Source organism: Lolium rigidum, chromosome 6 (assembly GCF_022539505.1).
Source record: "Lolium rigidum isolate FL_2022 chromosome 6, APGP_CSIRO_Lrig_0.1, whole genome shotgun sequence".
NCBI classification, from domain to species: Eukaryota; Viridiplantae; Streptophyta; class Magnoliopsida; order Poales; family Poaceae; genus Lolium; species Lolium rigidum.
In genome coordinates, this window is record NC_061513.1 from 174,712,575 (window position 1) to 174,738,985 (window position 26,411).

General features: G+C 40.3%; 1 protein-coding gene across 1 annotated transcript; it reads left to right on the forward strand.

The window, feature by feature from the left end:
• The first annotated feature begins 2,580 nt into the window (after nucleotides 1–2,580).
• LOC124659770 lies at nucleotides 2,581–26,248 on the forward strand. The gene is made up of 36 exons (XM_047197586.1): nucleotides 2,581–3,326; nucleotides 3,988–4,132; nucleotides 4,768–5,037; nucleotides 5,163–5,330; nucleotides 5,415–5,627; nucleotides 5,822–5,916; nucleotides 6,485–6,656; nucleotides 6,784–7,166; nucleotides 7,586–7,709; nucleotides 8,347–8,442; nucleotides 8,528–8,599; nucleotides 9,188–9,325; nucleotides 9,632–9,782; nucleotides 9,865–10,226; nucleotides 11,940–12,370; nucleotides 12,443–12,745; nucleotides 12,881–13,105; nucleotides 13,285–13,375; nucleotides 13,786–13,863; nucleotides 14,029–14,319; nucleotides 14,406–14,603; nucleotides 14,751–15,233; nucleotides 16,464–16,625; nucleotides 16,699–17,028; nucleotides 17,120–17,202; nucleotides 17,805–17,909; nucleotides 18,224–18,455; nucleotides 18,633–18,977; nucleotides 19,064–19,165; nucleotides 21,612–21,755; nucleotides 21,971–22,059; nucleotides 22,418–22,500; nucleotides 22,626–22,741; nucleotides 24,342–24,427; nucleotides 25,109–25,208; nucleotides 25,585–26,248. Exons 1-36 carry the CDS (start codon nucleotides 2,596–2,598, stop codon nucleotides 25,648–25,650), a joined length of 7,263 nt encoding a protein of 2,420 aa, XP_047053542.1. The 5' UTR covers nucleotides 2,581–2,595; the 3' UTR covers nucleotides 25,651–26,248.
• The last annotated feature ends 163 nt before the right edge of the window (nucleotides 26,249–26,411 follow it).

Below are 26,411 nucleotides of genomic sequence, written 5' to 3' on the forward strand. Positions count from 1 at the left end.
ACCCTGATGCCATTCTGCATGCAAACTCTTCATATCATCAAAATTCATTAAGATTCATCATAATTGATAAGATTTCTCAAAAGCGAAGACAACAACTATATAGTCTCTCTATTATACGGGGTTTTCCTAGGGCTCGGGGTGAGGCACTTAAAAGGTGTATATGGATAGTGAAATCCCTCATCAACAACCTTGAGTGTAATGCTCTTGTCAATAGCTCTTATCAAATCTTCTGTTAATTTTCATGGAACCAAAAAAGTATGGGTTCCTAAGAGAAAATGATCTCAGATTCAAGACTCTTCTCTGAAGAACAACATGAGATGCTTGACAAAAAAGGCATAAATTTCATGCCTCGAGAAGTCAAAGACACACACTTTTGATCTCGTTTTTTCAATGCATCTAGGTCTCATGAAGCACTAAATGTAACATCGATCATCCCCAAGTGTAGGGGATAGTAGCACCTCTCAATGTGGAAGTAAAGGGCATCAAACCGCAACAACAAGAAGGGTAAAGCCAAATATTTTCTCAAACTAGAGTGTCACAAATCTAGTTTTCTATGCACAATGAAGATTGATTTGATGCTTGGAAGTAAAACACAATAAAAAGTAAACAAATCCCTTTTCAGAGGTGGCCCAATCCCCTAGGATGCAACAGGATAAGCTGAAAGTTTACTCTTATGTAAGAAGGTGGAGCTGGTTCACGGGTTCAATTAAGAGCATCTCCACCGGTACTCCCCAAAAAAGAGCCGGCATGCATGCCGGCATCAGCCTATGGGGAGCGCTGGCTGCATGCAATTAACATTTTGGGACCGCATCCCACACCAATTAGCCTAATAGAGGCGCCGGCACCATGCATGCACATGCAAGTGGGGACATAAAAAGTAGGAGAGAGGGGAATCTTTAGAGGGTTGTGTCACATGCAAGTGGGTCACATGCAACTTTTCAACATAAATTGGACGCCGACGCTCCCAATCGGCTCCCTTCGCGAAGGGATTGCTACGGACGTGCCGACACTTTTATTGGGGTCTCAAAGTGACCGGCGCTTTATTGGGACCGCCGGTGTGGACACTTTCTCTCTCTAAGACCCCAAAGTGCTATTGGGAGGGCTATGTGGAGGCCCGGTGGAGATGCTCTAATCTCTATTTCCAACAATGGTGCCATAGTTATGAGAAATAAATCATGCACAAATGCTAATGCGCAGCATTCATATGGGAAACATGTCCAAATATCAAAACACACATGGTATCCTAAGCACACATTGCTAATACTCCCCAAGTAAGTGGATTTCACAAATTTTGATTTAAGTAATTAAACATATAGTATTGAACTAAGTTTTAAGGACATGCCGTTGCAAACTACAACACCCACATCCTGTCACGAGACATGTTCTTCTTTCCATTTTCATCCCTAGATTGCATCTAGCAAAGATGCGTTTACTATTTATGTCACATAGCTAATAACATCTCCGTTTTAGTACATCTATAACAATCCATGATGGTTCTTGAAGATTGCCATTTTATCATGAATTTATCATGGTAGACGGGGGAACACACGCCATGTTCTAGTATGTCGTGTAGCTGCTATACAAAGATACTTTTTCAGTAGACATAAATTGATTATTATCGATTTTGTAAGAAATATTTTCTTAATGTTACAAGAAACAACCGAGAATACTAAGAGCTTATTGATCCATAGGACTCTCAATACACATGTACTACATAAAAAAAAACACGGAAATCCAATTTGGCTTATAGGCGTAGATGCATCTATTACTAGAAAAAACATATTTCAAAATGTCTAAAATTTTCGAAAATAAATTCGGGGTGTACTTCTACATATTCTATGATTGCATACAAAGTGTCGCGAAAAAATATTATTTTCTATGGCCTGTGCAAAAAAGACAATTTCTCATGCTACAAAAATGTTTTTACAAGACATTTATTTGTATTTTTTACACATGCCACATAAAATATTTTTCCGCGCAAAACTTTCATGAGATAACATAGGATGTTTGGATGCACGATGAGAGATTTTATTCGATTTTTTTTCAAAATTTTAAAATAAATTTAATTTTACTTTTTCTAATAAATGTATCTACACCTATGAGCCAAAACACCTTGTCCGAAAAAAGCAGAACTACAATGTTTTGGTTTGTTGAATCTTGTAGCATTGAAAACTACATTTTTTGCGTTACATGTAGAAACAACAATGAAGAAATTGTAGGTTTTGTAGTGGATGAAGCTTTTTTCATATAAGTACAGTATACTTTTCTGACACGAAGGTATTCTGATGTTAGAAATCAGACGAATATTGTCCAATAGCTCCTGTACCAGTCGCCACATCCAATATCAATATCAGTTCGAGTCACATCCATCCGTTCATCCGGCCTCACCGAAAAGATTTTGTTTTCTTTTCCCCTTTGCGCTGCTGCTCTCGTCATCTTCTTCCTCCTTCCTCCCCCAAACCGCAACATCAGCAAACCCTTCTCAAAACTGAACTCCCACGCACCCCCGCGCCGCGCTCCAATTCCCGCACGCCGCGCCATGCTCACCGCCAGCTCGTGATCCCTGGCCCCTAATTTCGCACACCGAGTTTCGCCATGGCGGCGTCGGAGAGGGAGGCCGCCCTCCTCGCCCGCGTGGCCGCGAACCACCTCTTCCTCGCGCAGTTCGAGCCCCTGCGCGCGGCTCTACTCAGCCTCCGCCGCCGCGCCGACCCCGATCTCGCCGCGGATTTCCTCCGCGCGGTCGTCGCCTCCGGGGGGCGCGTCCCCGGCGTGCTCTGGTCGGCGTCCCCCGCCTGCCCCTCCCCCTCCCACCTCGCCTGGCTCGCCGCGCTCGAGCTCGCTGCCCTCCCCTCCACCCCCAACCCCGAGGCGCTCCGCATCAAGGCCGAGTTTCTCCTCCTTCTCCAGCCCGTCTCCGATGATCCCGCCACCGGCGACGAGGCCCGGGGGACGCTCGCTAGGCTGCTGGATTTGGGGGTGGCGAGGCTGAAGCGCGAGGTTGAGAGCTACAGGGAAGCGACCGTCAGCGTCGAGGAGGTCCCGCTCTCCGAGGAGGTCCCTCTCTCCGAGGAGGATCTGAGGGGGCTGTGGGGAGTGATCCTCGATAATGCCGAGCTGTTTGATGCGCTGTGTGCGGGCGTTTCCAGGCAGATTGGATTGGACGGGGGTTCCGGTGCAAATGTGCTTATGTGGCTTCGACGTAGCGTGCAGCTCGCTCACTTGGACGCCATGAAGGCGCTTGTCGTGGCTGGTGATTTTGAAAGTGCTACAGGGCATCTCCGTTTCCTTTGCTTGGACAATGGCGTAGATGAGGACAGTTATAAGTAAGTTCTATATCAGCGCCCTTTGTTAAATTCGAAATATGAATCCAGCCATGAAGGTGCCAAGTTTGCAAGCTGGGAATTAATGTGCATCTCAAGTTCTCAACACATGTGGGACATGGTGGGGTCAGTTGTAGATTTATTAGATACAATCTGTATTTATAGCGTCAACACCCTTGGTTATTATTTTTAGGAGTTCAATGAAACCATCGAGCTAAACAACACATCCTTCAGTCAAGGTCCATGTGTATGTCATGGACGCTCCTTAGTACCAGTTCCATTCCATATTAATATTTCGATCAAAACAGTGAGGCCCTCTACTCTGGTTGCAATCTATGTTTTTACTGAAATTTGCAATTTACAGGTATTATTCTTAAACATTCTTGATTACAATAAGTCAGTTCAATGGGCACAAGTATAATATAAACCTTGGAAGTAACATGACATAGTATTGCGGTGTTTAGTGAAGTGCTTGCCACCAGGTGTTATGCAGAGCAAAGTTGTCGATTTTTCAATGTGGCATCACCATATTCGTGTTTGTAGTTTCGATCAACATGTTCATGTGATTAGCTGTTGGTCTCAGTTCCCCGTCACATTCTGTTTGGTGATAGATCTGGTTATGCTCAAATGTTCGACAAACTTTGAATATGATTTCTTCGTACAGGGTTGTCGTAGGAGATCTTGTCAAAAAGGGCTGGGAGAAAGCATCAAATTATTGTGGAACATGGTTTGAATCACGTAATAGAATTATTAAAATTTATGGAGCAGCTCTTCAATCTAGCAGTCCCCAGCTTGTTCAACTAGTTCAGGTAATTCCAAAATTGTCATTTTTTACTGGCATGGTTCTTCTGTTGAAGTAGTTTAATATGAAATTAGCTGCATTTTCAATTTCGACCAGATTGTCCTTCCATGTTGACAACATGTAGCCTACAACAGGGGAGATTTGACTTACTTTTGTGGTGCACAGAAACTCTGGGCCACTTAACACTCTGAATCCCATATTCTGAGCTTATTTCCCTCTGTTGCGATTATTTTGTGCTTTAGCGACTGCCCCATTGTACCTTCCCAGGCTACTTCCTTCTCCATTCTGCCTAATAGCATCCACATCTCTTTATCACTTAATATAGGTGCTAAGGTGGACACATCAACCCTCTCTGTAATAACAATTGTAGGTTATACCACCTGCCTTGCACCACTTATATAGACGCCAAGGTGATGCTTAATACTTCAGATTTGATTATTTCGAAAATAATTTTCGGAGAAATAAGAAGCAGCACTGGCGCTAAGTTTTTTTTTTTTTTTTTTGCTTTAACTTCTACTGTCCGATCTTTGGTGTCAATGATGTGGATACCCTAACATGTTGAAAGTACTTAGCATTAATGTATCATACATATTTGGTTTTAGATGGTGGTATCTGGTGCTAATATTTTTTTACTATTACCAGACTGTCCTGGATGACATTCTTTCTGAAGAATTTGAAGATCACAGTGTCTCTGATGCTCATTGGATGCCTGTTCCTTTCAAAAAGTTTCTGGAAACATTGTGGTTGGATAGGGATGCTGATTCAGATGACACCATTTTGACTGAAGCTATCATATCCTGCAAGAAAGATTTGTACCATTATTCCCGACTCTCTGGAAAACATGTCCTCGAAGTTGTTATGGAAACTGCTCTATCATTAATCAAGAGAGAACAACTTCAAGAAGCTGTTAATGTATGTCATCATTTTTCGATGGGATACTGCCAATAATTTATTTTTGGATATGTTATGAGCACCTCAGAACAAATTCTGCTAGTTTTCTGCCACACTAATATTTTCTGGCAACTCGCTTTCTGCAGGTTGTTTCTTTATTTCCCCTTCTGCAGCCATTGGTTGCTGTTTTGGGTTGGGATATCCTGAAGGGTAAGACAGCACTGCGGAGAAAGCTAATGCAGTTGTTCTGGACAAGCAAATCCCAAGCTCTACGACTAGAAGAATATTCACATTATCGTATGCAGACAGATGAGGTACTTTCTTTGCTCTTGTATCATCTTGCTTCCGTGGTACTGTTTAGCAAAAAGGGTGAATGATTTTGACTTCCCCATTTGCAGACATCATGCGAGGAGTACTTGTGTGATCTTTTATGCTTTCATCTGGATCTAGCATGTTTCGTTTCCAGTGTGAATTCTGGGCACCCCTGGAATTTGAGGAATTCGTTGTTGTTCTCCCAACAAGAGCAAGATTCAGTTGTTAATGCAGAAATATTAGATCCTTTTGTTGAGAACATGATACTTGAGCGGTTAGCTGTTCAGACTCCCATGAGAGTGAGTTCTTTTATATCTGAACTTCGTGGTCTCATTTCTCTATGCTACATGTGGCTATATTTTTATCAGTCCTCTGCACCTCTTACAGTTCTCTAATATATGCTTTTTTGTGTCTCATTTTGTGTGCAAAAGTAAGATTTTCTTTTCTTTTTGATAGCTTGATTCTCTTCGGATATTCTTTTTTTTACTTGCAGGTGCTGTTTGATGTAGTCCCAGGAATAAAGTTTCAAGATGCAATCGAGCTTGTTGGTATGCAACCACTCTCTTCGGCAACTGCAGCTTCGAAGAGGTCACAACCATCTTTTTTTTTGAAAGCATGCATGATGGCTGCATGTATATATGGGTTAAGATAGAAAAAGGTCTTACACCCTGAGGGGAATGACCGACAACAAGTTCTAACAAAACTACAACAAAAACACACTACACAAAACATGAGAAAACAAGCGACCACTCGAACCAAACACTTTTACAACTGAAAACTGCTTATCTCTCTATCCCAGCCAAGCTCCAGGCTTTCAGAGTGTTCTTGCAGTTGCATTGCTTGATGAGGCTTGTGAAAGTGTCCTTCACAGCCATCGATGGCATCACTTTTTTAACTGCTATGTTGTATTCTTAACTTCTATGCTTAATTAATGCTTCCTGCTGCATAGGGTCTTGTCTTCTTTAATTTCTGGCCTGGGTATTCCTTAGCTTCCTTATGCTACTTTGCTGATGCCTTAGCCTTGTTAGAAGATTTCTTAACACTACTATACCAAAATACACAAGAAAATTCTTGGTGTCTACTTATCATTCTGATGAATTGACATTATTTTCTCATGAGCAGTTTGTTTCATGTAGCCTTCTTGTACCTATGACAGGATGCATGACATCGAGCTGATGCACATGCGATATGCTCTTCAGTCAGTTGCCCTTGCTTTAGGAGAGATGGAAAAGTGTGGTGATGGGAATGAGCACCATTATCACATAGCTCTGTCATATTTGAAGGAGATGCAAAATTTTATGGATGCTATCAAAAGCATTCCACGAAAGGTTGGCAGTTCTTTATCATATTGATATTATCTGGACTCGTGCTAGAATGCTAGTCTTGACTCTTGAAATCTTCAGAGCCGTCAATTCCTTACGCAGTTAAGCTTTCATTTGGCTACCCTCTTTGCAGATTTTCATGGGCAGCATTGTACTATCATTATTACATATGGACGACAGTATCAAGTTGCCGCAAGCTGTCCATTCAGACTGTGATAGTAATACTGAACCTGAAGGGAAGAACATGGTGATATCTTTTGTTGGGCTTCTACTTGACATACTTCGTCAAAATGTCCTATTAAAAGGCCCTGATATAGATCAGCTGTCAAGTACTGGTCTGTCACCTGCTGGCAGGCAAGCATTAGAGTGGAGACTCAAACACGCTAGACATTCCATTGAAGACATGGATTGGCGTCTATCTGTTCTACAACGCCTCCCACCTCTGTCTGGACGACAATGGAGTTGGAAGGAGGCCTTAGTTGTTTTACGTGCGGCTCCTTCTAAATTATTGAACGTGTGAGTTTGTCTATCTCTATACACATGGCACATTGGTTTCTTGCTTTATTTCACCCTGCCCACTTGGTTATGCATCCTAAAGACCAGGCATTAATCTTGGCTCATTACCCAACATAATTGTATGCCTAGTTTTTGCTAGAAGTATCTATGCATGTACATTAGTATCTTATTACATCTTTATCCTCTAAATTAAAGTCGCATGGTGGTAAATGTTGCTAGTTATTTTCTCTGCTTTCTCATGAAGCTTCTGTAGTTATTTTTCTCTTTTTCTCTCTCTCAAGAGAAGAGAGGGAGAAGGAGAAAGAGATGGCGAGGGATCTAATGTAATAACATGCATTGACACTTCTAGCAAACTCTCTCTCTCTCTCTCTCTCTAGCACATAGTCTGATGATGAGTTTGTCATTGAATTTCTTCACAGATGCATGCAAAGGGCAAATTATGGTATAGGAGAGGAAGCTGTACAACGATTTTCGTTGCCTGCCGAGGATAAAGCTTCTCTTGAATTAGCCGAGTGGGTAGCTGGTGCATACAGAAGAGCATTGGTATGCTATTTCTTGCGTATGGCTTGATCCCCTTATTATCCTTGCACATTAGCCCTTAGCACATAGAATGTACACTTCCCTATGATCTCTCTCTCTCTCAGCAGGAAAGTGTGGAAGTGACTGAAGTCTATGATTTTGAAAATTGAAGTGCCATATACTACCTGCAGTCAGGGAATTGAAAGTGTGGAAGTGGCAGAAGCTTTATTTATTTATTTTGAAGTGCCTTATACTACCTCCAGTTCATAATAAAGTAGTGACTTCGACTTTCTGTTGATATATATAATGACCAACTTAAATGTTTGACTGCACACGTTCTAGGATGTCACTTCTTCTTTAACCAGACAAGTGCATATTAAACTATTTTGCACTGTAATAATTGGCAAATTTGGAGTGGCAGATATACAATCTTGTGATCTGTAATCAATCTCCCTGGGGTGAATACTTGATAGTGCCACGATCGAAGGGAAAATGACAAAATGGTTGTGTGCAGCACCTTCGCCTCATTTTTTGCTTTCATCAGAACAATCAAATGATGCTTGATATTATAAAATATTTTCAATTTGTGTCATAATACTTGTTCAGTTATTTTCCTTGTTTTATTGCCTGAAGCTAAGCAAATGCTTTTGGTTTTCTCCAGGTCGAGGATGCTGTAAATCGTGCCACGGACAACACAAGTGTTGCACATGAATCAGATATTTTGTCATTCCGTGCTCAGCTTGGTCCTCTAACTACAGTGAGGATTTCTTATCATGATCTGCATTGGATGTTAATGATATTCATTCGTGGTATTTGACCTGACAATAAATCTGAACTTTCAGATTCTGCTTTGCATTGATGTCGCTGCAACTTCTGCTAGGTCAGGAGATATGTGTCGATTTCTTCTTGATGAGGTAAGCATTGACGGTTATGCATTCCTACATCTTCAAGACTCACGCTTTTAGCACAGTATCTATTTTTTCGTGCATATATCTTCGCTCCCTTCCGTTGTAGAATTTCTAGTGGAGAGATGGTTCACCACTGAGAAATTTTTGGGAAGCTTTCCGGAAATATTTTTAGTGGAACGATAGGCTCTCTTGTTGTTTTTCCTTGTTTTGGTTGCGTAGCGGTCTTCTGAGTTCAAATTTTTGTGGGTTACGGCCCAGATTGAGTCACTTCCTGCATTGTGAACTTGCGCCAGTAAGAACACTGCCCCCTGTGACCCACATTCCTAGCCACCAGCTTTGATGTCATATGGCCCGTTTTCTCGATCCGCCTGGTGACTGGCTAGAACATTCTTTGTCTGTCTCCATGTTTTGTCTTTTTTATTTGGTACCTGAATTCTTGCTACCACAAATGTTTATGCCATCTATGTAAGTTCTAGGTGTTCAAGGTAGCCAAGTTCAACTTCACAACTTATTGCTATTAATATAGAGTGTGCGTGAACTGTCAATTTTGCAAAGAAAATATGCAAGATGACATTTTCTTCTTCTCACGTACAGGCCACAAGCTTGTTATCTGAAATATTTCCTGGAAGCTCTCCAAAAATAGGCCCGACCTATTGGGATCAGATTCAAGAAGTTGCTATCATATCAGTAATCAAGCGCATCCTTCAGCGCCTGAGTGGCATCTTGGATCTGGTGAGTTCTTATTTTGCTTGTGCCCATGTAAAGCATGCACAGATCATTTTACTATAGAACTTCTTCCCCTTGTTTACCATCGTTTATTTCCCGGAGCTTAGTATTTACAAATTTTGACTTACAATATCGGCACTGGTGGATGTGTACGGAAGGCCTCTTTCAGTTCTTTGCATGTTTAATAGGATAATGCAAATATGTAACTAAGAAATGTGTGATTATCATGTTTCTACTGCTCCATGTAACTAAGAAAAACAACTATGTATTTTTTTTAATACCAAGAGTGGCATACTTTTTGGTCTCATATAGGAAGGTCATCCATATCTTCAAGTAGTTTTTACCGAAGTGAGTGCCTCTTTGTCAACTGAATCTAGCAGAGTTGGACAAAAGCAACGTCCACTTGGACTCCTGCATCAGATGATTGATGATGCCTTCAAAGGAAAGCGGCAATTCTTAAATGGTAATGCCTAGTTTATTCATTTGAACTGTAAATTGTTGTTGCCAGAATGTTCTAGAGGCACTTCTGAACACTTGTGTTTCAGGTAAGCTTCATAATGTTGCAAGAGCTATTGTTGATGAGGATTCAGATAAAACTTACTCGAAAGAAGGTATAAAGTTTGAAAAGAAAGATGTTCTGATGTCTGAAAAAGGTGTAGTCCTTGGTCATGGACTAAGAATCCTGAAACAAGCATCAAGGACTGACCCAACAGCTTCAAGTGTTCATGAAAGCAGTCCAGAACACAAAGGTTCCACAAATAGATACTTGGGTCCTGTATCTACCAAGCCATCGACATATTTATCAAACTTCATAATATATGTCGCAACCATTGGTGACATAGTTGATGGAGCTGACACTACTCATGATTTCAACTACTTCTCATTGGTGTACGAACGGCCAAAAGATGTAAGATCCTTAACAAGTCAGCTCAAATATGTACTACCTCTCTTCACTATTATAAGACTTATTAGATTTTTAAAAAAATGCATGTATCTAGACGCGTTTTAGTGTGTAGGCTCACTGATTTTGGTCTGTATCTAATCCATATTGAGATATCTAAAAGGTGTTACATTAGTGAACTACTGAAAATTTGACATGAAAGTCCTTAGCACTTGTCCTCTTTAGAATGACATTTACTACTTCTGTTTGGAACAGAGTGCCGGTTGTAAACTTATAATTAAGCTCTACTTTAGGAGATTCACTCCACCTAGAGATTTATTTAATTCAGTTAACCTAATACTACACTCTCGTAACTCATTCCCCTATTGTTAGGGAGTGAAAATAAGTAGGACGAACTACCTACTTTTGATTTAAGGAAGAGTGAGGACTGGCACCCAAGTGCTCAGCAACCACAATCTTGTCTGTTACCTTGCCACTAGATCATATGGTGCTCCCTGATTACCTATTTAAATTAGCTTGATTCTGTTGCAAGGAGCTATATGCTGTAATATCCATCCAACATGAGGATAACATGTAGGGTCCAGGGTCACAATGCGATTTATGAAATTTTCTCACCTGGTGATCTTTGCGATAGTGCAGTAATTTTAGTTATGGCAAACACATCTGAGTTGTTATGGCAGTCCATGGTTATGAGTTCCTATGTTTACTGGGACATCTTTGGCCGCAGTGAACCGTTGAGCCTCATGTTTGAACAAACTAAATAAATACTACCTCTGTTCCATAATGTAAGCCGTTTTGGCAAACTATTTTGGTTTGCCAAAACGGCATATATTATGAAACAGAGTGATATTAGTTAGGTATCACTGGGATTTTTTGTGTATGTGGTTAAATACTTAGAGCACACATGTTAGTCTATCTTGACAATGGCCAGCTCTGCTGAATGCGACAATTTCTTGGACAGCACTAATAGTCTTATAAAAACCCTGGCTGCATGGTGTAATTAAGAAACATCCAGGATATGTTGTATGGCTGGAGAGAAGGAGCTTCTTAACTGGAAGAAGGTGCTTCAGGGCCTTGGATCATATGCAGTTAGGGATGAAAATGGAGCGGAAACTTTCCGACTTCTCCGTGAAACGGAAACGGAAACAGATTTTTTTTTTGGCGGAAGTGGAAAGGGAAACGGAACTGCGTTTTCTGGCGGAACAGGCACGGAAGTGGAATTTCCGTTTCCGACTAATGCGGAATTTCCCTTTTATGGTCGTTCTGCATGGCCAATCTAGCAGGCACAATATGTGACCTCAAACTGAACTGCCTAAGCAACTCATCCCCTACTCCCCATTACACCGAGCAATCCTGCTTGGGCTGGGAAACAAGCTTGTCGACTTACTTGAATTGGTTTAGTTTTTCTGCATGATTCAACGTCTCTTGGTTCCGGTAATCATCCGCGTTGTGTCCATGTCCGCACCATATTCGGTCCATATCTGTTTCCGGGGTTTCTGTATTCGTTTCCGCTTTCGCAAAAAAAAAATGAAAACAGACGTGGCACCAGTCAGTTCCCCGTCCTTTTCCGCTCCATTTTCATCCCTATATGTAGTGGTTGTTGCGTTTTATCACTGTTAGGTCTCTGATTTTTTTCACTTGTATGTTCGATCTTCTTATTTTTTTCCATACTGATTCCGAAATTACTCAGGACTCATATGATGATTGTCTGTCATGCAGCTTTTAACTCGTTTAGTTTTTGAGCATGGAAGCACTGACGCAGCTGCGAAAGTAGCTGACACCATGGGCGTCGATTTTGTGCACGAGATAATATCAGCTTGTGTACCACCAGTTCTTCCTCCACGAACAGGACAAGGATGGGCATGCATTCCCATTTTAACCACCCTTTCAAATACTACTTCGGGAAATAGATCAGCAGTTCCACATGATTCATCATTGTCTTCTCGTCAGGACCCCCTCTACCCTCTCCAGCTAAATTTAGTGAAGCATTTGGCCCAGTTATCATCAGTACGAGCAGTTTTGGCATGTGTTTTTGGAAGCAGCATCCTATCTAGTGACAATGAATCATGTCCTACTTACGTGAAAGATGCAATGCAAGCAACTGAAGTTGAGAGGTCATTCTATGAATTTGCTCTTGAGCAATCAGAGAGGTAATGAATGGTCTTTTCATGCAATCATGCACCAACCAACTTTAGTTTTTTTATTATCTAAGTTATTTGCAGATATCCAACCTTGAACCGGTGGATACAGATGCAGTCTAATCTTCATCGGGTGTCTGAGTCTGCCGTGGCAGTTAAAACTGAAAATGAAGTTGCAGTGCATCAATCCAAAGGAAAATTTTCTATCAAGCGAGCTCGTGAACCTGACAGCGATGCTGAATCAGAGCTTGAAGATGTTGCCATAAATGGCAATGCCGCTTCAAGTACACTAGAATCTCCTGAACATGATGATGCTAAACTAGAGCCAACAGCTTTTATTTCATTTGACTGGGAGAATGAAGGACCATATGAGAAAGCTGTTGAGAGGTAGTAGGATCTTACAACTTTTGTCTACCATGCTTTTTGCTCTACAATTCTACATACACTCAGAGTTTCTCGCTTGCACTTGGCCATTGCCACTGACCTACTATTGTTATAATTGTATTTGCTTTGTCCTTGCAGGCTAATTAATGAAGGAAAACTAACTGATGCTCTTGCTGTCTCTGACCGCTGTTTGCGCAATGGAGCTTCTGATAAATTGCTTCAATTGCTGATTGATCAAAGTGAAGAAGTAAGTCTAGGCACAGGACAATTCCGCTCATATGGATCCCGTAATTTGGGGAATAATACTTGGCAGTACTGCTTGAGACTGAGGGACAAAAGCCTTGCAGCTCGGCTTGCTCTGAAGTACGTCAAGCAATTTCAGTTCAACCTTTTATTAGCACGATAAGCCTTTTGTTTGGCATAGCTAAGGCATTCATTCAGTTTTACTATATTTGACACATGTCCATTTGGATATCTGCATCACAATAGTTTGTTCTGCAGAGATGCATACCGAGTTACTGAGTATATATGATCATTTCTAGGTACCTTCACAGTTGGGACCTTGATGCTGCAACTAATGTTCTAACAATGTGCATCTGTCACTTGCCTGAGAATGATCCTGTACGGAGTAAGGTAGCTTGACTTGCATCCATTTACATTTGAAGTTCATACATTATCTTGAAAGGTCATATTGTTATTGTGTGCTTGGTCAAGCCATGAATTCACCTAAAAGATATCACCATCCAAGCCAACACTACGCAGAGCTTGCTGGTTTGTGCTGACACCTAATGTTTAAATGAAACCATATGTTCTTGAGTGCTTAAATTTGTGCGCCATTGCGTCATGTTATGATGTAACATGTTCAACTTCTCAAAACTTAGCATTTATGACCTAGTCTAGTATTTCTTGGTTTGTTACATTTAATCAACCACCAATTCCCAGGCCTCTTCAACTCAAATTTGGTTTGCCTATTGTTCTTAATTATATTAATACCTAGTTCCTCTTGGCATCCATCATTTTTTTCTTGTGTCATTTTTTAACAGGTGCTACAGATGAAGCAATCTCTACAGCGGTATGGTCATATTATGAATGCTGATGACCGTTACACCAGATGGCAAGAGGTAAGCCAATGGCTGACATATAATTTTGATTGGTTCAGGCCAACCCTCCCTCCCACTATTCTTGATTTTGAGACATTACAGGCTTCAACTGTGTTCCTTATGCGTATGTGTCACTTCTTAATAGTAAACTTTTCCATTTTGGAAGACTGACGTTCATCTTATTAGGTCGAAATCCATTGCGAAGATGATCCAGAGGGCTTAGCACTTAGACTTGCTGCCAAAGGAGCTGTATCTGCTGCTCTACAAGTCGCTGAAAGTGCCTCTCTGTCAATTGATTTGCGGAGGGAACTGCAAGGCCGCCAGCTTGTCAAACTTCTTACCACCGATCCACTTAGTGGTGGAGGCCCAGCCGCAGCATCACGGTTTCTGTCAACCTTACGAGATTCGAATGACGCTCTTCCTGTTGCCATTGGCGCCATGAAGTTATTACCTGACTTGCGTTCGAAGCAGCTTCTTGTATGTTGCCAGATCTGACAACATGAGTTAGTTGCACTAAGCTTTTCTGACAAGTATGAAAATAATACTCATTAATTGTATTTCAGGTGCATTTTTTTCTCAAACGCACAGTTGGGAATTTATCAGATGCTGAGATTGCTCGACTTAATTCATGGGCCTTAGGTCTTCGTGTTCTCTCCTTATTGCCATTGCCATCACAACAGCGTTGCTCTTCTCTGCATGAACATCCTCATTTAATTGTGGAAGTACTATTAATGATGAAGCAACTCGAGTCTGCTTCTTCGGTATTCTTTCTCAAATCTCAACTAATTTTGTGCATGTTGACTCTCATCCCTTGAAATTTTTGTTTTAGCTGCTGCTATACTTGCATTTTGCGTATGTTGGCATGTTTAACCTGCTGCACTAATGGACAATTTTCTTTGCGAATCCAGGTTTTGAAAGAATTTCCATCCTTGAGGGATGACAAGTTAATTATTGCTTATGCTAAGAAAGCAATCTCCGTCAATGTTGACTCTACTACTAGGGAACCTCGACTGACCATCTCTGCGTCACGAGCAAAGCAAAAAAAGGTTGCTGCACCAGCTAAAACAAATTTTGTGCAGAGTTTTGGCAACTTTCAGAGAGAGGCACGCAAAGCATTCTCATGGGTGCCCCGCGATGGTGGTGCCAAAACACCCCCAAAAGATATTCCCCGGAAAAGGAAGAGTTCAGGTTCAGGGGGTGATAGATCCTCTTGGGAAGCGATGCCTGTTGTACAAGAGGAGCAGACACCTACATACCCGTCTGAAGGACAAGATAGACTTCCTTTTGTTTCTGCTCCTGAGGAGTGGGTACTTACTGGAGATCCTGACAGGGATAACACGACCCGTGCATGCCATAGATATGAATCTTCTCCAGATATCACACTATTCAAGGTGTGTCACTTGTGCACTTTCTCCAATGTATCAGGCTTAATTTTCTGTGAATGCTACTGATTTTCAAGTTCTTCTCCTGCATTATTCCGACTTGTCTGTAGTTGCTCTTTTCCCACCTTATGAGTCAAGGGCCTTGCTAGCTGGTACCTTGGAATTATGATGAACCTATCCATATTTCTTGATGGGTTATTTTTAGCAGTTGAATTCGAATTTTGCTAAATTGAACTTGGCTTTAGATTAGATTGTTTGCGAAAATGGTTTTATATTTAACATTATTCTTTAAAAGCAAACTTATTCCTCAGTTGGTGTTTGGTCAATGTTTAGTTGTGCTTTTATGATTTAGCATGGTTTAGTTTAATTTTGTTCAGTTATGTTTTCCCTTGGGAAAATATGGTTTATCTGATTTGAACCTTGATGTTCATTTTGGTTGTCATAAGATTCATATGGCGTGGAAAAACATTAGTTTGATGCAACTCATGCAGTTGATACTATGGAAAAAGCTGAAGTGATAATAAGCATGAAAAGATCAAATTTGAACTCAATATGTACTTGTGTTATGAATATGTTTGTTCAGATAGGTTGCTGGCGTCATTTTCAGTTGTGCATTACTGATTCCTAAATGCCGTTCTTCATAGCTAGTTAGAATTTAGTACTTTCTTTTTTACATTTATATGTCTCCAACAAAATTTGTAGTTTGTCCAGCAGTGGGGTAAAGTATTGTTTCAGCCTTGTGCACTGGAAGGGATTTTTGAATCATCCAGGCTTCTAATTCATCGATATCTAATACAGGAGGATAGAGTTGAAGTGAATCTTGAGTACCGAGCCTAATTGCCAGCAAATAATTGAATAACTTTAGTGCTTGAAAGTGAATCCAGAATTTGTGCTCCTTAGTTTGTCAGATGTCAAAGTGGGCAAGATAGTGACTCACCGATATACATGCTAATGTTTTCAGTGTTCTTTTTTGACTCGTGTACTAGTTCTCTTGTCCATATGGACCGTTACCATGTGTGGCCTATGATGTGACTTGTTCTTCAGACTAGATGATTTAGCAATCTCTCTGTCCTATACTTCATTTTTCAGGCATATTGATAAAGTGAGAAGAATGGATGCATTTTTACGATGTTTCTTAGTAGCAAATCTTACAAATGGTTTAACTTATAAATTTCATACAAGAAGTAGTTTCATCTTTCTGTTTTCCATTTGTGTAAATTCTTTGCCAATCATTTCTAGGCATTGCTTTCACTGTGCACCGATGAGTTGGTAGCTGGAAAAGGTGCACTTGAATTATGTATGAGTCAGATGAAGGTTGTATTAAGCTCCCTGCAATTGCCTTTGAATGCATCTATGGACAACGTAGCCCGGGCTTATCACGCGACAGAAACTTATGTGCAGGTATGAAAAATGAGTAGCAGTATGGCACTTTTGATTATCATAATTTTGTATATTAATATTAATGATTTATCAGGCAATATCTTATGCAAAAAATCGTATAAAAAGGCTCATGGGGAGTAGTTATTTGTCAAGTGGCTCTGAAAGAAGTAGAGATGCTGATGATATATCTGTGGACGCTGGCAGTTCAAGCACTGGGAGCCAACATCAAGATGAGCTGTTTGATCTTCTTGCTCAAGCAGATATGTGGCTAGGGCGTGCCGAGCTTCTTCAGAGCCTGCTGGGATCAGGTATTATTGCATCACTTGATGATATCGCTGACAAAGAATCTTCAACTAGTCTGCGTGATAGGCTGGTCAGCGATGAGCGATACAGCATGGCTGTATATACTTCTAAGAAGTGCAAGGTACTGAATGTTGCTGCTTGTTTCTGTTCTATAATTTATATTCTGTCATAACAGTGACGGTAAGGTAATTTAATGACGTGATCATTTTCAGATTGATCCTTTTCCAGTGTGGGTTGCATGGGGGCATGCTCTAGTTCGAATGGAGCACTACGCTCAAGCCCGCGTGAAATTTAAGTAAGGGACAGCTCTTTTCTGTTGTTTCTCGTGTAATTGCCTGCCCGCAGAAGAAAGGGAAGATTCGGCTAGAGGTGCAAAATAAATCAAGAAAACAAATACACAAATTCTGCATTTAGAAAAAAAAATAGAGGATTGAGGAACTAATAATTGTTTCTCATTATTTAGTTCTTCAAAGTTTCTAATTTAACAGTGACCTCGCACTTGTTGCTAAAGCTTTACATGGTTTCCGATGGAGTGGTATGCCCTCTAGTATGTTCTCTTATTATAACTGTCTAAGGATATGCGAAGCCCAGTGGTTAATGGAACTTCTTTTACATAAAATCACACATTTATTTCTGCTATCGTCTTTTATCAGTTAAAAGTAGGTTAATTATACTCCATTTGTCACAAAATTAGATGGCTAAAACTGTTGCAATCAGATTGTGCATTGGAAATTTTGTAGGAATCGGTAGTTCATACATGCAAACTGTCAGATAGGAGTTTGCAAAAGCTGACCTTGGGGACACTGAGTCTTTGCTTTATGTTTGTTTGGTTAGTCATATAACTTGTTAACCAAGGTGATACGTTTTGTTGTATAAACCTTCATGTTTATTGCACAGGCAAGCTCTTCAACAGTTCAAAGGCGATGCACCTCCTGTTGTCCTCGATATCATTAACACAATTGAAGGAGGTCCTCCTGTTGATGTTTCTTCTGTCCGCTCTATGTAAGGGATTAACATCAATTGGTTTACATCTTTTGGAACATTTAATGAAAGTCATTCTTTCACAGAGCAAAGTACAATTGCATATTATTAACTCAGCAGTTAACCTTAGTTCTTCTATGAGTTGTATCATTAATCTGTTTTAATGTTTAAGGTGGAGAACTGGTTGATCGTATTACCCCTGATATGAAAACTTACTTGCCAGTTACCTAGCATAGTTAGTTTTAGTTAAATGAAATGTGTTTTTTCTTCTAGTAAAATAAATTTGTTGCTTGGGACGTTGTTTTAAAATAACTGCTACTGAACTTGTATTGCAGGTATGAACATTTAGCAAAAAGTGCAGCAACCATCTTTGATGATTCCCTTTCTGCCGATTCTTATCTTAATGTTTTATATATGCCATCCACATTCCCACGATCTGAGAGGTCCAGGCAATCCAGAGATTCTCTAGATAGCCAAATTTCATCTGCTAGCTCGTATCTTGAAGATGGACCTCGCAGCAATCTTGATAGCATTCGATATGCAGAGTGTATTCATTACTTGCAAGAAGTAAGATTTGTCCTTCAAATGTGCTCTTATGTTTCCTTAATAGCTCAAATTCTGGTCTACAGGGTTCGCCCTATAGTTTTCTGCACTTTCTAGACTCTGCAGTTCCACTGCTGTTGTAATTGTAGACACCTTAATTGTCTTCATGTTTAGTAACTAATGTTTTTCTTATACTTGCAGTATGCTCGCCCACAAATGCTTGCTTTCATGTTCAGACATGGTCATTATGCGGAAGCATGCTCTCTATTTTTCCCATCCAATGAGCCAACTGTAGAAGGGGAAGCATCTTTGTCTTCAGTTCCACGAAGTGATCCTTTAACAACTGATTATGGAACAATTGATGACTTGTGTGATCTATGTCTTGGATATGGCGCTATGCCGGTATTGGAGGATACAATATTGGCAGTAACTCAATCACCGACTTATAATGACACAGCTGTGATTCAGTACATGAATGCTGTTCTCACTCGCATTTGTAACTATTGTGAAACACATCGGCACTTTAACTATCTTTACAGCTTTCTGGTACTGTCATCAATTATTCCTTTGCATCATTCCTTTGGAGTCAGTTTTTGGGCCAATTAATATTTACAACGAAACATGGTGTACAGGCTCTAAAAGGTGACCATGTTGCTTCTGGCCTTTGCTGTATCCAGTTATTCGTGAATTCAATGTCCCAAGAGGAATCTCTGAAGCATTTGGGACATGCCAAGGTATTGATGATTTCATTGTTTATCTTTTGTTATAATGCACTAGTTGGTCTCTGTGCAGCACTGCTAGATCTGGTATCATTAACAATATAGTTCACTATCGGTAAGTACCAAAGTGTCCCCGTATGGTTCTGTGACCACCATATATACCGAAGTTAATATTGCAATGGCTTCTAGTCTCTATTCTAGAGAAAATCATTTGGCATGATTACATATGCGCTTGAAGTCATGAACTGGACACAAAATGCTACTAGTAGCTCATGATAACAAGCAAGCAATCTGCCAACTGAAAAAGTGAGCCATCTGGGAAATAGTTCTGGACAAGTGTCACAAACCACTCAATCATGGTTTTTCGAAGTATTAGGCTTCTAAAAAATAACCACTGATCATTAATTATTGACCAATGACCACAGAGCAGCAACCAGCTATACGACAGTTGGCAGATCCAGTTAGGCAATAACAGTAGAAAGAACCTTTTAGGCAGCTATATTGAAAGTAGCACAAAGTGAGTAGTTTTTTTTCCGCGAAAACGCAAAGATAGTGCTAGCGTTAAAGAATTGGGCTGTTAGGGTGGTGCGCGGGGACCAAAGCGGAGTCAGTACGCCGAGTGCGAGTGATGGGCTGGGCTTGATGGGGAGTCTGTGAGGTTGGTTATTTTTTCCAGTCAGTTTGTATCGATTTTCGATTTTTTACCAGAAAGAATGGAAGCATAAAAACCGCAGTTCTTTGTACAGTACCAAAAAGGTTTTGAAACCAAGTTGACCGGTTTGGCTTGGTCCCCCCTCTCCCCCTCCCTCAGAAAGTGAATCATTGGTACAATCATACAGGTGAGTCTACAAAGTCATAGAAAAAGTATGACCATTTGTGACCTAGACAAAAAATGCGAGAAAATGCCAGAAGTTTGTCTTTTCGTACAGGTCACAGGGATCATATTTTTGGATGAATGTTTCCAGGTGCACATGATATGGCATGACTTACATCCATGAATATGTCCACATTTTGTGGAAACTAGTGAAGTGGTTTAGTATGATGGAGTGCAAGTGGTGACTAGGTGCAGAACATCCATGTCTCATGGTTCAACCTTCATGTTATGCCACCTTGAAGAAGCACTGCTTGGACCCTGGGTCATGTCTAATGTGGCGAAAATTCCAATATGAGGCAACAGATTTAGTCATATGAGGGTCTAGAAATGCTAGCAGTCAGTTCAAGCTTTGATGCATGCATTTCTCTTTGCAAATTCTGAGGGTGCACATAGCATAGCAATCTAAAGTTCTCGTTACAGTAGTATCATACTATCATGTTTCTGCGATCTCAATTTGCATTTACTTGAATGATGCTATAAATCTCCATTAAAATGAGTCATTTCATAATTGAATTAGCAGTAGAAGTGTGTAGACGCCATAACAGATTTGACTTCTGTTTTTATTTTATTTTCATTTTTTCTACTGTCCCTCATCACCGCCTTGGCGCCTCCTAGCATACTGCTGCCTGAGCTGAAGTCTCCTGCTTATGTGCTGTTAATATCCAAACCATCATGCCTGCTTGCCAAAGAGATTCTATTGCTTCGGATACCCCGTCTTGAAGTGCACTCTATATTGGTTGCAGCTGAGTGGAGTAAATTTCCCCTGCCAAGTACTATTGTGCTAGCATTCTTGTATGGTGACCGCCACTCCTCAAATTCAGGCTGACTTAATTCACACATAACAACAAGAAGAGTTCTTAGGCCAACTGATGAATATTTCTGGAGATATCCCTCGTTAGAAAGAACATTGTCAAGCTCGATAATTCAAAACATTGAACTGTCTGCACCTTTGACATATTGAACGTGTTTCTGACTGTCCCCACCTAAATGGTAGAGAGATGATGGAATGGCAAAACTGAGGAGTGTTGTAACGGAACAGTGGCAAGATTGAGATTTTGACCAGTCAAATGGAAAAACTGTTAAGATCAGTCATAGCAGGAATGATAAAAACCCTACTATCATTTGACAGCATGGTTGCTTTGTAATGCACTGATTTAGGTGACATTATGCAAAACTACTATTTATAGAATAATAATAATGCCCAGGGAGATGTGTTGGTCCAGAACTGACTGATGACAGTGAAAAAGGAATCTAATAATAGAAAAATGTTCAAAATAATTTGTGCTCTCTAGAAAATTAGATGTTGAATTTGTTCATGGATATCATGGAACAACTTGCATAAACTTCTTTTGCAGTGAAATACTCCCATGGCATATCTCTAGTTCTAAGTGTTACAGTTGACTACTTTATGTACTGATGTTGTTTAAGCCAAAGTCTAATCGTTAATGCATAAATTTAGAAAAATGCAGCGAGATTCTTTTGGACCTGATTGTGCCTAACTATTCTACATGGTACTTTTACATGATGATAGTAATTAATAAATAATGGTCTGTGGTGTTTCTTATGCTCAGCTTCTTCTGAATGCAGACACATTTTGAGGAAGCCTTATCTGTACGAGATAGAACAATTGAGGCTACAAAATTGGTATCGCGGACTGCGCGCAATAAGAGTGCATCGGAGAAACTAACTAGAGAGATGATAATGAAATTTTCTACTAGGGTCTCCTATCAGGTTAGTAAATTGTGAAAGCAGATAAATTTCCAGGCGAAGATGACTTATTCTCTTTTATCATTTTTTGTGTACATGTTTGAGGCTGGTTCTCTGGGATCCAGCTGGATATCATTTGTAGACCAACATTCATGCAGACTTTTTAGCTGTGCAATAATTTGATGTCTGCAATTTTAAAGCTTAATAGGCTAATCCAGTTGCATATGCTGATATCGTAGATGGATGTAGTGAAGGCCCTGAACAGTGTAGATGGTCCTCAGTGGAAAACCTCCCTATTTGGGAATCCAACTGACCCTGAAACTCTGAGGTTTGTACCTCTCTTTTCCTTTTAAGGCAAAATTTCTTTTAATTGATCTTAGAAGAGGCTACACAGCTTAACATTTTGCTGTCTGAAAGATACTCGTCTCCTGGATGTGTCCAGTTCACATTGCTTGTGTCATGGTTTAGCTTTAAATGTATGTTTATTAAGCTTTTCTAAGAGTCGGTGAAGAGCTATCGACTATACATTGACACTTGCAGTGACTATTGCTTCTTTAATTTATTATTATCTATTGCATCGGAGTCATTAATGATTTCTCCTTTTAGTTTGCACCAGTAGTTGACTAATCCATTTCTTATTGCCTGATGTACTTATTTGTTTTAATGTAAGCTAGCATTCTTTGCAGGCGAAGGTGCATGGTTGTTGAAACTCTGGCTGAAAAACATTTTGACTTGGCTTATAGAATGCTTCACGAGTTTGATCTTCCAGGTTACTAATATTTCATTCCATTTGCTCTTAAGTTTGCGGAGTTGATATAAAGTTGATTATTTGGGAATGATGTTTGAGAATAGGATCTGTATACTCAGAATTACTGACTGCCCATTTTTTTTCAGTTGTTGGTATTTATGCCGGTGTAGCAGCATCGCTTGCAGAGAGGAAAAAAGGTGGCCAATTAACGGAGTTCTTGAAGAACATAAGAGGAACCATAGAAGATGATGAATGGGATCAGGTGATGTGTACTATGTTTTTTTTTTGCAGCCTTCAGCTTTGCTTACAACCTGATCAGATGCTGAGCTAGTATTTAGCCATATATACATATGCACTATGTTGATGCGATATTATTTGTCTATGTAGTTCTCATCTTATCCAAATGTTTAGATCTGTACACCAACACCAACAAAGCCTTTATTCCCAAACAAATTGGGATAGGCTAGAGGTGAAACCCATAAGATCTGGCACATGGATAGCAAGCTTCCACGCGGCTCTTTCCATGGCTAGTTCTTTGGTGATACTCCAGTCCTTCATCTCTCTTTACGGACTCCTCCCATGTCAAGTTTGGTCTACCCCGTTCTCTCTTGACATTATCAGCACGCTTTAGCCATACACTATGCACCGGAGCTTCTGGAGGCCTGCGCTGAATATGCTCAAACCATCTTAGACGATGTTGGACAAGCTTCTCTGCAATCGGTGCTACCCCAACTCTATCTTGTATATCATCATTCCGGACTCGGTCCTTCCTCGTGTGGCCACACATCCATCTCAACATGCGCATCTCCGCCACACCTAACTGTTGAACATGCCGCCTTTTAGTCAGCCAGCGCTTAGCGCCATACAACATTGCGGGTTGAACCGCCGCCCTATAGAACTTGCCTTTTAGCTTTTGTGGCACTCTCTTATCACAAAGAAAGCCAGAAGCTTGGCGCCACTTCATCCATCCGGCTTTGATCCGGTGGTTCACATCTTCATCAATATCCCCATCCTTGTGCAGGATTGACCCCCAAGTATCGAAAGGTGTTCTTCTGAGGCACCACCTGCCCATCCAGGCTAACCTCCTCGTGCCTAGTAGTACTAAAACCGCACATCATGTACTCAGTTTTAGTTCTACTAAGTCTAAAACCTTTCGATTCCAAGGTTTGTCTCCATAGTTCTAACTTCCTATTGACCCCCGTTCGACTATCATCGATTAGGACCACATCATCCGCAAAGAGCATACACCTGGGATATCTCCTTGTATATCCCTTGTGACCTCATCCATCACCAAATCAAATAGATAAGGGCTCAAAGCTGACCCTTGGTGTAGTCCTATTTTAATAGGGAAGTCATCGGTATCGCCATCTCTTGTTCGAACACTTGTCACAACATTATCATACATGTCCTGTAAGCTATATAAATATATAGAATGTTCATACGACATTATTTGACTATGGAGTTCACTACTTATCCAAGGTGTGAGAGATCTGACTTATCATTAGTTCTCTCTCCGTTCCATAATGTATGTAAGACGTTTTAGCAAACTATTTCAATTTTCCAAAATGTCTTATATTATGGAACAGAGTGATACTATATAAATGTCACTCTGTATATCCAGTTATATTCCTATGTTTGAGGCTTCGAGCATGTTTCATTGGCCATACAAGAACAGCAAGTCATTACCAGTACAAAATGGGTAGATGATGCTTAGATTTTCTTTTCCAATAGAAAAAGGGATATGCTGTATCATTATCCCAATATATAAAAACTATATACGATACCTTTTCTGGTTGAGATACTCTATGAGAATTATCTAGGTGAATGGTCGTCTGATGTATTTGTTCACTTGCTTTTAATAGGTTCTGGGTGCTGCTATAAATGTCTATGCTAACAAGCATAAGGAAAGGCCAGATCGACTTATTGACATGCTAATCAGCAATCACAGGTACTTGTGATGGTGTATTTTTTCATATACTCCCGCTGTTCACAAATATAAGATGTTTTAGACACTTCAAAGTGAACTAGATACACACCACAATGAGTTGAATCTACACACTAAAAGTAGACTACATACATACAAAAAATAGATGAATGTACTAAAAACTAAAACATCTTATATTAGTGAATGGAGGGAGTACATTTTACTAGATGTGATCAGCAATTGCAGTTTAAGTGTTGAATTATGAATTCATTGTTTATTAATGATTGGACTATGTCCTTTTGCTTTCTTGCCGTTATCATGAAATTTGGTCCTCAAGTAGGGCATGTTAATTGGTGCTGTATGGGAAGTACAGGCAACACCCCCCACCCCCGCCCCCTCTCTTTACTTTTGGATTTCAACTCAACTGCATTTGCACAATATTCATGTACTTTGTGTTTCAACATAATGGCAACATTTGTCTATGCAAAAGAGAAGAGAATAATCATCGCCAAAAGTCATTATAGCAAGTACATGTAACGAACCCACACCCTCAGAACTGTTACATGCTCCAGCAAGCAGCACATTGGGTGCCTCTTGCATGCTCATGGCAGCCTGTCCATAAGCGTTACCTTAGACATAAACGCACATGATTCTGTACTAAACAACTCTCTCTGACCCTTTCTAAACTGTTTCTAATTTTTACAGGAAAGTACTTGCCTGCGTTGTTTGTGGCCGTCTAAAAAGTGCATTCCAAATAGCCTCACGAAGTGGAAGTGTAGCTGATGTTCAATATGTTGCCCATCAGGTCAGTTATCTACATATGCATTCTATCTAATGAGCAAATGAATTTATATGTGTTCTTTTGCAAGCGTCCATTAGAACCAGAGGTCAATTCTGTAAATAAATGGGAATGTACTGGTTTGGTCCCTTAATGTCAGGATTAGGTCTATTTTGGCCTTGAACTTTCCAGTGTTACTTGATTTGGACCTGTCTTCAAGCCGAACTGTATCCTGAGAAGTTACAACATATAACAGATGTCACCTTTAAATTCGAGGGACTAAAAATCAACACACAACATATAACAACCACATGACTGGATCAATGAAAGTGCAATCAGTGCTCCTGTCCCCTTTGCACTTTAGTTTGCTCTGTTTCCTGAATTTTGTGTCCTTTTTTGACAGGCATTACATGCGAATGCATTGCCGGTTCTTGATATGTGCAAGCAATGGCTGGCTCAGTACATGTAACTCAAAAGTGTTCTGACCCAATGGATGCCGAGGAGAATTTTGATCATAGCAAAGAAAACAAAGCGTTGACCTCACTGAACGTAATTCTCCTCTGTGCCTAGCCGGGTTTGTGCGGAGAGCAAAATCAGAACGAGAAGCAAATTAGGTCAAGGCGTACAGTTCTTGCTCGTATCAGCGCGTGTACTGTATGCGCACGTGGATGTGCTGTGTATATATGTTCTTGTGAGTGGCTCTTGATGCATTCATACATGGGAGTGCATGCATGCTTGATGTGATGTAAATTTTGTAGTTCCATTGCCTCCATCGAAGTATGATGGGCAATTCTACAACTAGGGGTAGGCAAACCAGAAAGGGGCTAGTGCTTACTTTAGTGAATGTTTCTTGTAAAAAGTTTTGGCTGATCCTCTTTATTTTTTGTGGGGCAAGTTTTGGCTGAACCTTAACCCCTGACCGTTTGGCTGCTTATATGTTCAGCAGAAGAAATCTAGGTACATGTTTGTATAGCAAAATAGTTACATTTGAACCGTGCCTGCCATCTGAAGCAGCAGCTGTGAATTCATGATTTTTTTATCACATGAGAAGAAAAAGAAAGTCTCAATACATGGTGTATCAGCTTGTATTTAGTTTGTTTACTCCCGGAGCTGGGATTGACTATACAGTATACTCTATTTCTGTTGGACATGAGCATGCTTTGAGAAACCAAGCTTTTGAGGTTGTGGCTAGCTGTAGCAAAGAAAGCTTGGGCTAGTTTGTTTTTAAAA

What these genes read in the sequence shown, in the direction of transcription:
- LOC124659770 (XM_047197586.1), top strand. Translation starts at nt 2,596, where the DNA reads ATGGCGGCGTCGGAGAGGGAGGCCGCCCTCCTCGCCCGCGTGGCCGCG. An exon ending in GTCGATTTCTTCTTGATGAG is followed by an intron (nt 8,600 to 9,187) that starts GTAAGCATTGAC and finishes TCTCACGTACAG; the next exon opens with GCCACAAGCTTGTTATCTGA. An exon ending in CAGATATCACACTATTCAAG is followed by an intron (nt 15,234 to 16,463) that starts GTGTGTCACTTG and finishes AATCATTTCTAG; the next exon opens with GCATTGCTTTCACTGTGCAC.